The 17,856-nt window shown below is 41.1% G+C and overlaps 1 protein-coding gene across 1 annotated transcript in view; it reads left to right on the forward strand.

Moving 5' to 3' along the window:
• Window positions 1-17,856, forward strand: part of insrb (insulin receptor b) — an 82,659-nt gene that overhangs the window by 56,564 nt on the left and 8,239 nt on the right. The window contains exons 3-22 of the mRNA XM_053322857.1: window positions 269-477; window positions 600-733; window positions 6,744-6,883; window positions 7,127-7,271; window positions 7,388-7,602; window positions 8,635-8,761; window positions 8,933-9,183; window positions 9,648-9,812; window positions 9,900-10,098; window positions 11,698-11,827; window positions 12,226-12,379; window positions 12,566-12,714; window positions 14,562-14,718; window positions 15,105-15,201; window positions 15,494-15,561; window positions 15,680-15,909; window positions 16,502-16,612; window positions 16,727-16,889; window positions 17,102-17,231; window positions 17,330-17,464. Of these exons, the coding sequence (XP_053178832.1) occupies window positions 269-477; window positions 600-733; window positions 6,744-6,883; window positions 7,127-7,271; window positions 7,388-7,602; window positions 8,635-8,761; window positions 8,933-9,183; window positions 9,648-9,812; window positions 9,900-10,098; window positions 11,698-11,827; window positions 12,226-12,379; window positions 12,566-12,714; window positions 14,562-14,718; window positions 15,105-15,201; window positions 15,494-15,561; window positions 15,680-15,909; window positions 16,502-16,612; window positions 16,727-16,889; window positions 17,102-17,231; window positions 17,330-17,464 (3,109 nt within the window). The remainder of the gene's footprint in view (window positions 1-268; window positions 478-599; window positions 734-6,743; window positions 6,884-7,126; window positions 7,272-7,387; window positions 7,603-8,634; window positions 8,762-8,932; window positions 9,184-9,647; window positions 9,813-9,899; window positions 10,099-11,697; window positions 11,828-12,225; window positions 12,380-12,565; window positions 12,715-14,561; window positions 14,719-15,104; window positions 15,202-15,493; window positions 15,562-15,679; window positions 15,910-16,501; window positions 16,613-16,726; window positions 16,890-17,101; window positions 17,232-17,329; window positions 17,465-17,856) is intronic.

Genomic DNA, 17,856 nt, shown 5'->3' on the forward strand with positions numbered 1-17,856 from the left:
TAGCCCTGTGCTGTTATATTTGGTGTTTTGTTTTCTATTTTGCTTTACTTCTGCATGATATTTGTGAACTTTGATAAGTCCCACTGCTCTCCCACTCGTATCCCCTTACCATTTAAACCAGAAGAGGTAAAACTCACTATCTTCATGAATACATCATGTTGATACAAGTTGGGGGCCATAAAAATAAATAAGACTCCATTCAGAGATGTTCACTAGTGTGTAATCTGATATTAATCACTTCTTTGTCTTTTCTTTTGTCTTTTCGTAGTGTGTGTGGACAACTGTAAGCATGGAGGATGTACCCTCCAGGGCCAGTGCTGCGATGACCAGTGCTTGGGTGGCTGCTCGGAGCCCGGTAACGCTAGCAGCTGTGTGGCCTGCAGAAACCTTCAGCATGGGAACACCTGTGTAGAGAAGTGTCCTCCTGGATACTATATCTTCAGGGGCTGGCGCTGTGTCAGTTTCTCATTCTGTCAGGTTGGTAAAAACTGTGGTTTTTAAGGCTAAATCAATTCATTTTAAGCATAAATGTAGATAAGGTAAACCCAAACACTTAAACGTACATACTTTAAATACATTAACCCTGTTTTTCAATTCAGGAACTCCACAACCAGTGTAAGCAGACTAAGAAGTTGATCCTGGACCGGGAGTCATCCTGCTATGAATACGTTATCCACAACGGGGCCTGTATCCCAGAGTGTCCTTCTGGATACACCACTATAAACTCCACTATGTATGTCTAACACACACACACACACATACACACACACACACACCCACACACTCCACGGGCGCCACCATCAACATTGTCATGTTATTGATGGTGGCCATCATTACATGATCGGAGATGTAACTGTCACCAACAGCAAGTCTTCCCTCAGTGACTTCAGCAGAGCAAGTGTATTGTTGTCACTTAACACACTCACCAACATTTGCACACAAGAGGTGATAGCCTTTGGAAGTTGATCAAACAAAAAGGCAGAAGTGTTTTTCCACTATGGAAAGTCTGCTCCCCTCTGTGGATAAACAGCTGAGCTACTGAGGAGAAAATGATGTAGATATGTAGTATAGAAGCAAAGAAAAGGGCAAAACATCACCTGCACCTTTGTTTACCTCTTTGTCAACTGTAAGCAGTGTTCCTCAGCTGTTAAACACATACAGGTTCATGATTAATTTAGCAGGCAGTCACTATGAATATATGTTAGTATTCCAGTGTTACTATTGAGTTTTGATGTAAAAATCAAGTGCAGTATCAGTTCATTGTACAAAACCTGTTTGAAGCTTTGCCAATAACTGTTAAAGCCCATGAGAAAGAGCGCTTTCTTTTTAAATTACCTGTACACTTCTGCTGTCAAATGTTGCCTGAGGGAGCTAATTGTCTGCTAAGAAAAAGAAAACAAAAACGCATAATCTATTTGATTAATGGCCAGCCGTGACCTGCTATTGTAAAAGCTTGAATACAAACTATTTAATTTGCCTTAATTTTCTCAACCCTCAGACAATGTAGTTGTATGAAACACAAAATAAACAGCACATATTAGATGAACAAACACAACTTTGATAACTCTAATAATGACTACTGATAATAAGTTACTAAGCAGAACCAAATACAGAGTTTCCATATAGGCTTGAGACTTCATAATTTCAAATGCAGATAAGCCTCAAATCTCAATTGTTGTGAATGAATCCCTGGTGTTTTCACAGGTTCTAACATTTGTAATCAAGTGTTGATTATTTTGGAACCAACATACATGCGTGCACTGGGCTGAAATAATGTGACTGGGTCTTTTACGCAGCAAATAGCCAATTATTTTCCTATTGAACGGATTATTCATTAGGAGCCTGAGCTCAACTTCTACAACAGTCTTATTGAGTGGTTCACGTGAGATTATTTCATGTGAAATAAGAGTAAATTATTAATATGTATTATAGTTTGTTATTGAGGATTTGGTGGATGTATTTAAACAGGTCATAGGCATGCTGTACACTCCAGGGAATGGATGTAGTAACGGTATAGTCTAGTGGTTAAAGTGATTAAAAGCGTGTGTCACCCAGGTGAAGGATCAAAGGTCCAAATCCCTGTAAGAGACATTTGTCCTTATACACCCTGAACCTCTTATGTTATTGAAAATGTCCCAGGATAAAAGTGTCAGCCAAGTGGCGGGAATGTAAGTGTGACCTCACTTAACTGTCTGGACCTCACCTGGTCCTGTGTAGCTCGGAGGTTTGTCTGCATGTGCGGCGTGTAAGGGCATGACCGTATTTGTCATTCTACTTGTTTTAAAGCGGGGTAGACAGACATCCCTGGGCTTCCTCATTTAGCATCAGTTGCTGTTGCTAAATGAGGAGGACATGTATTTCTTTTGAGGCCAAGAATATACACATGCATAGGTTTGGGCAATAGGACAGTTAAGCACAGAGCTGCAATGTCGAGTAGCTGATGTCAGGTATGCTAAGTTTTTATTTCATAGGATGGCAAAGTCTTGACCCACCCTACACTGCCTCTCTCAGGTCATGACTTCACCATTGTATGAAGAAACAATTACCAGTACGGTAATAAGTGCCGCGAAAATAGGAGCACTCGAAAATTATTTACCCACCAGCGTGGCCAATAGCCTTCCGAAACGCGCCAAACGTAAAATCTACCCTTATATGGTGCTTGCCGAGTGTTAATTTCGGACCCTGGTAATAGGGATAAGACATTTTCCAGTAGAAATGTGGGCGATAAAATACTCCTGTTGTCTGTTTGTGGCCAATCTGACAAAACAGCCACCTCAGATGTTGCCAGTCCAATCTTAAGTTAAAGAAACATTATTATATGCCAAGTCAACATAAAAAGAAGTCTAACTGTATATCCAAGCTAACTGCGAATGAGAGTCCTTGGATGGAGGTATAGAGAAATTAATGGGGTGTGGAGAAGGAAGACAGATGGAGAATGAATGAAAGAGAAGGACAGAGAGGCATATTTCTCTGTTTGTTCTAATAAGACAAGGTTGTTTGCCGGAGATGTCTGTGTTGCTTGAAGCCACAGGTGGCTGGATGATTGATGGTGTTTGTGTGTTTCTGGTATACCTGTGTAAATGCACGTGTGTTTATGACTACATTAGTTTGTGTTTGGTCAGGCTACTTTTTCCAGGTGCAGGCCGGAGGAAATGTCGACTATGGCCAGATAGAGAGAGGTGTGTATATATATATATATATATATATATATATATATATATATATATATATATATATATTTATTAGGTAAATAATACAAACTCACATGCACGGTTTTTAGTACACCCAGAGGGAATGGTAAGGACATTTCAACCCAACATGACTTTCTCCAAATGTATCATGTGTGTCTGTTTAAGAGAGAGAGAGATTGACTTTCCCTTGCATGCTGCCAGCCTGTGGGGATTATCAGGTGCTTAGACAGAAAAGAACATTGCTTTAAGTCTCATACACCCTGAGGCGTAAGGCAGACTGGCATCCTTTTGAGTGTGTGTGTGGTGTGTGTGTATTTGTTTGTGTGCTTACATATGGATGTTTGTGTGTCCACATCATGTGATGAACAAGACTTTTCTCTTCCAGTAGGAGTCTATTGCAGTTGCAACATCGTGTGTGTGTGTGTGTGTGTGTGTGTGTGTGTGTGTGTGTGTGTGTGTGTGTGTGTGTGTGTGTGTGTGTGTGTTGCTATGGTTTGGTTAAAGCTAGAACAAGCGTCATCACAGTGGCTTAGCCTGGCAGAAGCTACACCCAGACAGACACACACATCTCCAGACAGTCAGGCAGACAACACACAATGTACAAACCCGCACACACCCCAGTGAGGATTGACAAGGAGAAGGGATATTCCAGAGTAGAAGAAAAGGACACCCAAACGTTTGCATCATGGTTTTTCTATGACGCCAATAAACTGTTGGGTAGCAAGATCCTACCTGCCTGGGGCATCTTTAACTAATATTATGTATAATTGAGTATCTGTGACGTCACGTTACATAGTGAATATATTAAGTTATTACTGTGCATACAGCAGAAAGAACTGAGACAAAAATACAAACATTACAACAATGTCAAATGGTCTTATAATCCTGTGCAGCTGAGAAACGACGCAGTCAGGGAATAGTTTCTTTGAACGATCAGGAGAAAAATGTATTTTTACACACACATTTTTATGTATGTAGACAATCAATAATTTTTACACATTGTGCCTTTATCCCCTTTTTGTCTCTGCTTGTCTCTCCAGGTAGGTAGCTCTGCTCACTCAACGTTTCACCTTCACTAACATCTACAGTATGAAGGAGTATGTTCATCTTTCCTGGATGCTGTGACAGCACAGTATTACAGCAGTGTGTGCGTTTGTATGTGTGCGTGTGTGCACATGGTCTAGTTCTGCCAGGCCCGGGCCTCAAACCAAACCCAAGCGTCAGCTGCGGCTGCTGTTCTAGATGGTTCTAGCAGACCCTGGAGCCCGAGTCACAGAGTTCAGCCGGACAGATAAACACTGTCCCTTTAAGAGCTGCTGTTGGACCCAGCCTGTCTGCCTGTGTGTCTGTGTTTTTCAGTACAACGGCCCAAAACATTCTCTCTTTCTACACTGCAACTAGAGCGTTACTTTTGAGGAGATGAATTTACAATTTTCCATGTGGGAGAAAAAGAGAGAGACACAAAATATCTTTGAGTTTAGCTTCTCACTGTTGTTTCAGAGAGATCATTACAGTGTCTTTCCACTCACTCAAAAGTCATAGAGAGGAAACAATGATTTGGCTTATGATTAATTTAAATAATTAAAAGCTTGATAAGATGGAAACTAGGAGAAGCCAGGTGTAATAGGTCATATGTCTCTCTGAGGGTGGATAGGAAAAGTCAGACAAGGACCGAAACAGCACCCCTGGGACTCTGTGTTGCATGTCTCTGTGGCGAATGGCTTCCATATCAAAGCTGTGTTTTGGTTCAGGGGGAAAGTAGGGGCACAATTTGGTTAAGATTATGTGTGTTTTTGTGTGTTTTTGTGTGTGCTTCCTTGAGTAGGGGATTATAATATGAGTTGCATAAACATGGAATTAAAACAGGGTGAGCTTACAAATGGCAGTTCATGCAGAGCTTGCATGGTCCCTTCAGTGAACAACAGCATCCTTTGTAGGCTGTTCCCAGGGCACAGGGGCTGCTTTAAAAAGGTGCCTGTTAAGGCTGCCGTTTGATGTCATTGTCTCCTCAACTTTGAGCTTTCAAACCCTGATTGGACTTCAGAATCCACCCCGGTCATCCAATGTCATACCCTGCTTTGTAGATATACATATAGATGTTGGTGGGTGTGTGAAGATATCAGTGTAGAGTGTAAAGAGCAGCGTTTCAAGGTTTTGTTGTTAGCCAACCAAAATACAGCTTTTCAGTTTACGTCTAAAGGCAGACCCTTGTGGTAAGGGATGTCAAAGCTGGAAGTGGAATTAAAGAGAGGGATTATGTTCTTTTGAGAGGGCTTAAAAAAAGTGCTCATTTGTGAATGAAGCGTTGGGTCCCTTTTCTCTGTGCGGTGTGTTCCCGGCTGCTCGCTAGACAAGGCCTGCCTTTTGTGAATGAATTTCCTGAAAGGCAGCAACTATCAAGGCCTCATTGCTCAGTGTATGTGTGTGTCTGTGATTACGTGCATAAGCACATGTTTGCAGTGAGAGGACGCCACTCATTGAGCTCAGAGAGAGCGAGAGAGAAACAGAGGAATGTCTGTTGGGAGCTGCAGCTGGTGTTGCAGTCATGTTGTTTTTGTTGTCTGTGATTGTGCTCTGTGTGCATTCGTGCGTGCGTGTGTGTAGCATGTGTAGCAGAATGAATTGAAGCAAGGGTGAAAATGCTCTATCCCTCAGTGCTAATAAAAATGAAGGAGGCTCAGATGTGGGTGAGAGATTGCATAATCTAATTCTACTCCTAAAAGCCTATGGAATCATAATGGGACTTATCAAATTAATTGAGAGAGTTATACAGATTCACCTCTGAATACATCAGCTCATTCATTGAATTGCAAGCTTCTGTTTGTCTCTCATTTGAGCTGATTGGTTTGGGAAACCTTAAACTCACTACCGCTGATATTTAAGCAGTTTTATCTGTACAGTTTATTGTTTTAACACATTTTGCTGCCACTCAAGCTATTAGAAAGTCTTCATTTGATATTAAGTCAAATCAAATGAAAGCTGTGGATCCATTTTTATTACATTTCAGTTTATATGGCACGCAGAGAACAAAAGATAAAAATCACAAATGCATCACAAACTCAGGTATGAGGTTAGATAGCTGCCTGCATGTGTGAGTGGTTATGACTTCTATGAATAGATTCCAGTCAGTATAACAAGTGTACATGAGTTAAATTCCTCTGAGCAGATTCTGCCTTGTTTATTGAAAATGCCATGTCATTCCCAGTGTCAGCCCACGCCACGCCAGTACGTCACTAAGCATTCCTGCCTCATACCATTCAATCCTGCCCCATTCCATTTCTGATATCGACGCGCAGAAACATTTGTAGCATTTGTTTGTTTTATTCTTTGGAAAACCAGCTTGTTGTTTACTTCCACTTAAGGCATTGCTCTGCCGCGTTAAAGTGACGTCCACGATCATCCTGACACTAAGTCAGTCATCTCTCATGAACATTGCAGCCTCGGTTGTTTTAATGCCATGTTCTGCAGCTCTAAATGACACAGTGACGTTTTTATACACCCTCACCTCATTCATTAGGATGCTGATACTGATGCATATCTTTTTCTCTGTAGGTTGACCTGTTCACCATGTGCAGGCCTGTGCCCTAAACTATGTGTGGGAAATAAGACAATTGACTCAGTAACTTCAGCCCAAGCTTTGAGAGGCTGCACCATTCTCCACGGCAACATGATCATCAAGATTCGAGGAGGGAGTGAGTACTACTACACCCCACCACCTGCTGAGGCTCAGCTTCACTCACGATCTGTGTCTCCTCTTCCTCCATCACTCAGATATCTCAGTCTGTCCATGGCTCTCTTTATCAGAACTTCCAACCATATACTTCCTCCATCGAGTTATATTTCCGTCTGCATCTTTTAGCTGTAGCAGATATGCTGTCTGTCTGACCATCTGTCTCCTGCCATCACCTAGTGGCTCACCAACTGTCTCCTTGCAGATAACATAGCAGCTGAGTTGGAATCTAGTTTGGGCCAGATTGAGGAGATCACAGGCTACCTGACCATTCGCAGAGCCTACGCCCTGGTGTCTCTCTCCTTCCTCCGCAAACTACGCATCATCAGAGGGGAGCATCTTGAGGGAGAGTAAGTCTTTCCTCTCCTCTCCTCTCCTCTCCTCTCCTCTCCTCTCTAGGTATATACATTTAAATAAACAGTGTATCCTACACAGTGTTTAATTTCTTTATCGGTCTTCCATCTAGTGCCTATTCCTTCTATGCGTTGGACAACCAGAACCTGCGTGAGCTGTGGGATTGGTCCAAACACAACCTGACCATCCAGCGTGGTCGTACCTTCTTCCACTACAACTCCAAACTTTGCATGTCTGAAATCAGAAAGATGGAGGATGTAACGGGAACCAAAGAGCGCAACCAAAAGAATGACATCGCTGGACGCACCAATGGGGACCAAGCCTCCTGTAAGACCAACGCTCAGACCTGACTGAGATTGTCATTTGATGTTTAAGGACACACACACATCTGCCACAATGCTTATTTTCACCACTGTACTATTTAAAATTAATTTTGAAATGTAAATATTATAACATTGCATGCTTAATTCTTACAATACAACTATAATACATCATTTTGATTTTAACGTCTAATTGAAAAAGATCTTGTTTAGTTTTGCTTTTACTAATTTAATTTAGCTCCTTTTAGCTCTTAAAGTTGAGAATATATGCTTTACAACCCGTTTACTACATTTATTGTAGTGTACTGTGCTGTATTATACTCCTAATGCACTGTGTTGTCAGTAATTCAACTGAGAAATAATAGCAGCCAGGTGCTGAATGAAATTAGATAATGTGTCCATACAGACAGCTAATGTCTGTCAAAGCAAGCAAGCTGCAAGCAAGCTGCTTTGGGCTATGATACAGTTTGCAGTTGTGCTGCTGGCTGACAGCTCCTTTGAGCTTCTGTAATTGTTCAAGCTGTAGATGAGGACATGTTGTCCCAGTGCTGCTTCTTACAGAAAAAATAATCAAAACATCAAAGGAGTATATGCAACACCTAAAGCCTATTAAAAAAACGTTTTGACACAGCTATATATTTTAAATTCGGCTGTCAAATATACACTTTACTGTTTTAAACATGAGCCTTTTTAAGGCTACATACACATTCTTCCAGAAAAAATGTAAGTATTAGATTGAATTTAATTTCAATCTAATACTTAATCTAATAATTAATGTGATTTTTAATCAGATTAAATAAAAAATAAAAAACCCTAATCAAAAAAACTTCATCAGGACATTCCTTCTTTCTGTGATGTTTGGGCATAAATTCTGCTTAGTTTTTTGATTTGAATTATTATTATTATTGTATTACTATTATGGCGCGACTGCCTGGACCTCAAAAGTGGAAGCTGTGGTGTGTTTTGATGTTCTACTATTCACTTGCTGTTTTACTGAAGGCATGCTGAACATCGTCTTTTTCATTGTTTTGTCCCCAAGGTGAGACCAAGCTGCTGAAATTCACCATGATCAAGACCACATCAAATAAGATTATGGTGAAGTGGGAGCCCTTTTGGCCGTTAGACTTCAGAGACTTGCTGGGCTTTATGGTTCTCTACAAAGAGGCGTAAGTATCCAAGAAGAATCATGGGATTTTTTTCGTACCATGACATAAAACACAGCAGAGTCATAAGGAGCAAGCATTAAGCTCAATATGTCTGACTTTACTTTGCTTAATAACCTCCAGTGACACTTCTATCCTTCTTATAGTTAATTTCTGTCTTTCCATCTGCACCAGGCCATATAAGAACGTGACAGAGTTTGATGGGCAGGACGCGTGCGGCTCGAACAGCTGGGTGATCGCTGATGTTGACCCACCGGCCCGTGTCACAGACAACAAGGAGCAGATCGAGCCAGGGCACCTAATCCGACCATTGAAGCCCTGGACACAATACGCCATCATGGTTAAAACCCAACTGTCTGCATCTGACGAGCACGAGGTTCATGGAGCCAAGAGCGAGATCATCTACCTCCGCACTAATGCCTCCAGTGAGTTACAGCGCTGAAAACAAACACATCACAAGTTTTTTATCAGAGGATTTTGTACATTGTTTTGGATGTTGGGTTTGATGGATACTATTTAGCTGACAGTGGAGAATAAAAGGAATGTGAAATGCATCACCTGCACACACGTGGGTGATGTGCCTCATCAAATCATTGCTCAATGGTGCCACTGGCAGTCAAAACCTCCACAGGTTACCTTTGGGCAATGATAAAGGGAAAGTTCACTTTGGTGGCAGTGATGAACTGATCAGGAAATTGTTTAATTTTGCAGCAAGTTTTGAGTAAATCTCCAACACAGTATATGATGAATTAAGTTATGACCATGTTTAACATTTTGAGGACAGTGTTTCAGAAAATATGCTTAAGCAGCTGAGATAATCTTTATTGTTAAGGTTATATAATATTAACGCAATCCTAATTGTCTCTTTGTCTTCTGCCCTCTCTCTCAGAGCCCTCTGTGCCTCTGGACCCCATTTCCTCCTCCAACTCCTCCTCTCAGATCATCCTGAAATGGAAACCTCCCACCAACCCCAATGGCAACATCACCCACTACCGGGTCATCTGTCGTAAGCAGCCCGAGGACAGTGACCTCTACAAGTTTGACTACTGTGTCGGTTAGTATCCAGAGGACTGTTCATATACAGATCAGCTACGCTCATTTTTATTTCTCTCACACTCCTGAATTTCCTTGTCCAACTCAGGAATGAAGCTGCCTTCTCGTGTCCCGACCCACCTGGACAGTGAGGATGAGCAGAAGTGGAACCACACAGACGAGCCCAACGTAGGTGGCAAGTGCTGCGCCTGCCCCAAGACAGACGTCCAGCTCAAGAGGGAGCAGGAGGAGATAGAGTACCGCAAGACCTTCGAGAACTACCTCCACAATGAAGTATTTGAGAGCAGGTATGCTGTGTGTGTTAGAGTTCAGATATCTGAACACCATTTCTCACCTAAGCAGAGACACAAATATAGTTTTGATAAGGAATAATACATTTAACTTGAGATAACTATCGATTTAAGTCACTTTGGTCGTCCCTAATAAGTTCTTAAGGACTACAAGTTTCTCTTCTGGTCAGGCTGCTGCTTTTGTTTACTTGTGAGGAACGATGACTTCATGAGGGGTCAACAAACGAACAAAAGGATTTGAGTGATGAGTTTGAGTGATTCATTTTTAATTGAGACTTGAAAATATTAGGTTATCGATAATTAATCAGGCCAAATTTCTGAACATTTCTGTTAACATTCTTGACTGAAGTCACCTACACAATTTTGAATAAATCTGTGCTTGTTTCAAAAAAAATGTACACATTAAAATATCAGTACATTTTGTACTGAAGAGGAGCTTCTTGCTTTGTTAGTTGCTGTTTGTGGCAGTGCAGCAGCAGCACTGGAGCCCCTTTATCCAGCCAGACAAGACCACTCCTCTTTTGTCTTGACCACCATGATGTGTATGTTAAAACGTCTCAGTGCCAACTCTGCCTCGTCCATTGGTGTGTGTATGTCGTTTATGTAGACCCTTGTTTTTGTACTGGGCACTACTGTGGGTGGCTTAGGGTGGGAGGTGCTGATTGTCTGGGCCCTGGTGCCCCCCTGACACACACACACACAAACACCCACAGTCTCTCCCTCCGCTTCCCTAGGGGAGTGATTACTGGGCCCATTATCATTCATGCCAGTCAGGAGTGCAGTCATGCAGACTGCCATTTGGATACTCTCAAACACTCAAACTCACACACACCTCAGCTGGGTTTTGAACCCATGCTGTTGTACTGGCCAAGGTCAGCTCCATAAACTGAAGTACACAAAGAACTTTGTGCTCTCTTTTTCCATCACACAAAGGGATGCGGGAAGCTTTGTATTTTTCCTCTTTACCTGAGCAAGTATTGGTTCAACATTAACTCAGTCAAACACTTTCCTGCTGAGGGAAGGAGTCGCTTCACTGCAGCAGTCTGATGTAAAGTCCACTGCTCAAGGATACTTAACAGTTCAGTTTTTGAAGGAAGGGAGAAGATTTTCCTTTTTATAGTCAGTGATTCTATGTCATGACCTTACACAGATATGCCCTCCTGGTCTTCTATGTCTGAATGGATTTAAGTTCATAGCCTCTGTGGTACGCTTAAACTCATTATCACTCTGAAGTTAAGTGGACTTTGCTCATTGGCACCATCTACTGGCCAAGGTTGGTAGTGCTTCTAGCAGGACAGTACAGGGTGTTAGTGGATAAATGTCATGCAGTCAGACTTGCTACACACTGTAAAGGTTAGTGTGAGCAGAGTTCCTCATTGGCCTCCTCTACACTGCTGCTCTGTCTGCCATCTGTCATAGTCAAAATGATCTTGACTTCTGTGTAATTATTTATTGGTCACCATCATAATTCATGTTAGTGAACTGTGGTTCAAATCTCCAATATATAGCAGTTATTCTTTTTTCTTTAGTTTTTGTTCTTGATGACGTCTTATTTAACCTTTACTAACAACTATATGCATTGTTCTGTTTTTTTAGACCATCTCGTCGGCGACGCTCAGTGGGAGTTGCCAATGCCACCCAAATCCCTTTCTTCCTTACCACAGCCCCCAACATCCCGGGCTCCACCACAGCCTCACCCGAAGATGAGGAGGAAGAGGGATCCAAGGTCTCGAGCACTTTATATTTTCTATATTTATTTGTTTGTCGGATCACTTGTTGAGTTTTCCATCCTATGTTCGGGTTAATAGAAATACAATTGCTCAAAATCATTTGAAGCTAAATCTGTCAAAGTGAAAACAGCCCTCTGAAAAATAACTTATTCATGGTATTTAATGTAGTTAAAGATGTCAGACTCATATTCCATACTGTATCTTTTTTGTCCAAAATAATATAATTCTGAAAAAAATGCAAGGGAAGATCATTCATTTTAGCCTCAGACATCATGAAGATTGGATACTCCATGAAATATTGTTTATATTGGCCTTATATAATAATAAGCTAGTTTCTTTTATATTACAGCAGTTCATTTTTGGGCTAATTAGATCTCTTGATTTTTCTCCTCAGGTGGAGCTAAAGGTGTTTTCAAAAGAGTCGACAGTCATCTCTAACTTGCACCACTTTACAAGTTATAAGATAGAGATCATGGCCTGCAACCATCCTACAGACCTCAAACGCTGCAGCATGGCTACTTACGTCAGTGCCCGAACTATGCCAGAGGGTAAGAACAAATACAAATCTTACACTTATATAAATACAGACTGTATATGCATGCTTTTGAGAGACAGAAATACGCCTATCCCACTAGCATTAACGTAGGCCAGAGGACTCCACATTAAGAGCAATGTGGAAGCTGAGTGCTTTGTACTGTACATGTTATGTGATGTTCTTTGCCTGTTACCTACAGAGAAAGCAGATGACGTCCCAGGCCCTGTGACCCATGAGATACTGAGTGGCGAGCAGTCCTCTGTGTTCATTAAATGGAGCACACCTCGCTCCCCTAATGGCCTCATCATCCTCTATGATGTGTTCTACAAGAAGGTTGGAGACATGGAGGTCAGTACCAACCACCAACCGAACCTTTTAGAGAGTTAGGATACAGGAAAAAACAGGAGGCTCAAAGAGAGATCAGATTACTTTTTTAAAGAAAATGAAAAAGGCGATAGACGTGAGGGCGGGAAAGAGGTGTAATCTTGATTTACTCTGTAGGAAGTAAAAACAAAGGGCTTAAAGGGAGACAGGCACACAAGAAAGCATTGATGAAGGTAGAAGAAAAGCAAAGGGAACAAGGAGGGATCTGGGTACACTCTGGGGAGTGGAAGCAGGCAGAAAAGGAAAGGATTGCTGCCTATTCCTTATATGGAGAGAGGAATAAAGGAAATAGTTGTTTACAAACTCCCAATGCTGCCACTGTGTGTGTTGACGTTTTCTGCCATGTGTGTTTGCATATTATTATTTTTGTGTATCTGTGTGCAAAAGTGCTTGTCTGTGACATTGTGAGTGTGTGTGTTTGTATGTTTGTATGTGTGTGTATGTGTGTCGTTCTTGTTGTTGTTTACTTGCGGTAAATGTGTGAATTCATCTCTCATTGCTATTCATTGCTGCACTGCCTGACCCTAGGAGCCAGTAGCAGCTCTGTTACCATAGTGACAGAGGCAGGAAGGAAGACTAGAATGCAGTGGCAGGGATGGACTGGCATCACAGACGACATCTCCAGTGCACTGCACTGAGAACACACCACTTATTAACACATGCTGCAGCCAAAACAAACTGATCTAGGTTTATTTAGGAGTCACGTTTAGAGCATGACAGACGGTCAGTGTAATGATTTGGTTTCTTACACAGTGGTGGCATATAGCACCACTGTACACAAATAGCAAAGCATAACACATTAGGTGAATAATGCAAAATGTATTTTATTATGCAGACTTCTGGTTGACTGGCCAATTAATTGGCCTCTATATCAAAAGCTGTGTAATCAACTATATCTGCCACCTACAATACATAAACTCAAAATTATGTACAATACATAAACTCAAAAAAATGTAACAAGTCTTTTGTTCATTCAATACATATTTTACATACGTAATTACATATATATAATTATTTATTAATTCTTTGCAGTCTTGTGTTTATTTCTTATTTGGATTGAGCCAAGTTGTTGCTGAAGGAGTCAAACTTAGATTAATAGCTTGCATGAATATATATCGACATCTAGGGGAACCTCCCAGCATGCACTGGGCCAATACAGCCTTTTATGTGTTCCTGCATTTTTACTAGTGTTACAGTATAGTACAATGTTTTCTACAGTCAGTTGACTTTTTACGCACTTCCATTATTGTTATGCAGTGTTTTTATTAGGAGTAGATTATGCACAATTGGTGATGTGCTCCCTAATGTGGGTGCAAGAGAGAGGCCATCAATCTGACATTAGAAGCAAAAACACTGCTGCTTTTTTATTTCCTTAATCAGGACACCAAATTTCAAATAGCTTGTGATTAACAGGCCACTGCTGGCACAGAATCGTTTAATGAAAAAAAAAAAAAAACATGAGTCAGAGCTACAAAAGGAAATCACTTGTTGGCCCAACTGTGGTGAAATGGCTTGCCTTGACTTTATATTTCAGTTACAGCGAGATTAAACAAATTGCAATGATTGATATTTAGTGTGGTTCGTTAACATTATCTCTTTAGTAGCCAGAGTTCAGTCTGGGCAACATTTTTCACTGTGCTTTTTCTATAAAAGTTTGGATGTTTGTTAAAAGCTGACAATCCTCTCCAATCTGTTTAGTAGAAAATAGTTTGTGATTTTTATAAAGCAAACTTTATACTAATCTTTGCTCCCTACAGTAATAATATAACTTATCATTGTTCCTCATGCTGAAGTGATTTCTTTTCCACTAGGATCGCTCAGCCTGTGTGTCTCGGCCAGCCTACCTCAAGTCAGGTGGCGTGAAGCTTTCGCTTGTGCAACCTGGAAATTACAGCGTGAGGGTCCGTGCTACCTCCTTGGCAGGAAATGGCTCCTTCACAGAAACTACTTACTTCTTCATGCCCAACAGTAAGACCGGAGGCTATATCTCTGACTGAACTGAACTCACAACGTGTATCTGTTATACATTATTCACATGAATCTGGTGCTTTATAAACTGCTTACATCCTGGTACCATTGACTCAAAGCAAGTTCTTACAAATCTAACTGTAAAACTGTACCCCTTTTATGTTTTGCTCAGAACAAAATATGTAGACATTTGTTTCATGTTTTATTTTATTGGACAAAAAAGCGAAAAATGTGCTGAATTTTCTGGATTTTCCTTGTCTCTATATTCAGATGTGTTATTCATTCATTTATAAATTCGTTATATATTATTCTTTACTGCTGATCTGTCTTTCATAATATTCAGTCTTTTTAAGTGAACTGACCAATGACTTCTGTGTTTATTGCAGAGGATCCTGGTTTAATTGGTGTTGTGATTGGTCCTGTCATCTGCTTCATCCTGCTGCTGTTCGTGGGAGGCGGAGTCTTTGTGATCTTCAAGAAGAAGTAAGATCTTTGATCAGAATGAGCCAAACTGCTGGATACATAATCTGTGCAGATAACACCATATGACATCAAAGAGGAACAGTGCTTATTTTGTTTAGCTGAAGTGAATATATTTTTTGTGGGATTTAATTTTGAGGATGTTAAGTTTGAATACTTTGAGTCATTTGATGTGACAGGACAAATAAACAAGACAGATTCTGTACCAAGCAAGAAGGTCAGGTCACACTGGAGAAAGTTTACACATCAATACAGTGTTCAGTATCTCAGACAGCACTTTGTGGTTGTGTTACAGGCAAACAGAAGGCCCGACAGGACCACTTATCGCCTCCTCAAACCCTGAGTACCTCAGCGCCAATGATGGTAGGAAAAATATTTAGCATGAATAGCAAGTGCATCACATTTGAATGTGAGCCAGTGTAAAATAATTGAACCTTGTATTTATAAAGATTGTAATAAATTGTGTGTTGGTTTTATGTAGTGTATGTTCCTGACGAGTGGGAGGTGCCGCGTGACAAGATTACGGTGCTCAGAGAGCTGGGTCAAGGCTCCTTCGGTATGGTGTACGAAGGAATCGCCAAGGACATCGTCAAAGGAGACCCGGATACACGTGTAGCAGTCAAGACCGTTAATGAATCAGCTAGCCTGCGAGAGAGGATCGAGTTCCTTAACGAAGCCTCCGTCATGAAGGCATTCAGCTGTCACCACGTGGTACGAGGCTGAATAACTCTTTTCAAACTGTCTTCACTTTACAGCTTCATCACTGAGAGGAAAAGTGAAGCAGCTATTCACACACTTGTGAATTACAGTACATTGCTGCTTTCAGTCACTTTAGAAACCAGCATGAAACATGTATGACTCACAGTATCATGACTCGCTTGTTGCCATATTGCCACACAGTGACTCCCAAAACAGATATTCACACTTGGTAAGCAATTGTGCCAAAACATGTTGAGGTGTAATGGACAGTGTAAGAGAAACTTTGTTATAGGAATAATATTTAAAATATGGTTGCAGCCTTTTTGCTATCAGTCATTTGATTTGAGCAAACCATCTGAACAGAATGAATCATTGTTTAAAAGACTTCACTATAGGTCAGATTTGCAAGTGTATCTGCAGATATGAATTGTGTCTGCAATCAGTAAGTGCCCTAAGGTACTGGTTCAGGCTGTTTGTTGTGTAGTTTGTGGAGATAATAGAAAAGTTTATATTAGTGAGGCAGTGAAAGAGTAAACAGGGTTTTTATTAGTTTCCTTTTGCATAACCGTATGTTTTTTTGTTTTAAAAAAATGTCACTACATAGGTACGACTGTTAGGTGTGGTGTCCAAAGGTCAGCCCACCCTGGTAGTGATGGAGCTGATGACCCACGGGGACCTGAAGAGCTACTTGCGGAGTCTCAGGCCAGACTCTGAGGTAAGTAACACTGAGAACACAAAATACAAGCTTAGTTACATGTCCACATATCACATACATATATAGACAGACTGTATAACTTGAGGCTGGATGTGTTCTGTGTGTGTTTTGCAGAACAACCCATCAGGCCGTCCTCCACCTACACTGAAGGAGATGATCCAGATGGCTGCAGAAATTGCAGACGGCATGGCCTACCTCAACGCCAAGAAGTTTGTCCACAGAGACCTGGCAGCCAGGAACTGCATGGTGGGAGATGACTTTACCGTCAAGATTGGAGGTAACGCATAGCTTGTATTTGTTGTGGTTTCCTTGTTGTTCATATCTCAATTTCAGTTTTTTCAGTTAGGTTTGTTTTGGTTGAACAGTTTGTTTTTGGTTACAGCTGAAGGTGTTGCAATACATTTAGATCAGTACTTGCATGTATTGTTACCAACAATCAAAGTCGTCACCTTGCCCTGAGCTCTCTCTCTCTCAATATCTCTTTCATAGACTTTGGTATGACGCGAGACATCTATGAGACTGACTACTACCGTAAAGGAGGCAAAGGCCTGCTTCCTGTCAGGTGGATGGCTCCAGAGTCTCTGAAGGATGGAGTCTTCACTGCCCACTCTGACTGCTGGTAGGTCACTGGCAGTCACACCTCACACAGTTGTTTTACAATTCTGATTACATTACTGATGCATTTGATCATATTTTATTCTGTATGTGTGTCTGCAGGTCATTTGGTGTCGTACTGTGGGAGATCAGTACACTAGCAGAGCAGCCTTACCAGGGCTTGTCCAATGAGCAGGTTCTCAAATTTGTCATGGACGGAGGATACCTGGACAGGCCTGATAACTGCCCTGAGAGAATGTGAGTAAATAAAGCCCAAAAGTACTCTGTGGCAGTTATTTATTTGTCTCGTTAATCTCACACAGTATCTCAGATGGAAGGTAACCACTTGACAGGTTCTATTGATTGAATTTAAACTGAGCTGTGGAAATGGAGGACTTTTCAAGGTAGCTTTTTCTGCTGATAGACATTTTGAAAGTAATGGTATCAAACAGTAATATTTACCTGCTACCTACTACTGCATAGCTGATTCTGTAGAAATCTGCAGCATTAACAACTGGAAACTACTGTATACCTTTTACAGTCAAAAAGCACATTTTGTCTTCGTAAGGCTCAGTATGTGCCTGGTATGGTAAATATGTCAAAGCCATACTTTATGGTACAAACAGGTAGTCCTCCTGTATTTCTGGATG

Source organism: Scomber japonicus, chromosome 7 (genome assembly GCF_027409825.1).
Source record: "Scomber japonicus isolate fScoJap1 chromosome 7, fScoJap1.pri, whole genome shotgun sequence".
NCBI classification, from domain to species: domain Eukaryota; kingdom Metazoa; phylum Chordata; class Actinopteri; order Scombriformes; family Scombridae; genus Scomber; species Scomber japonicus.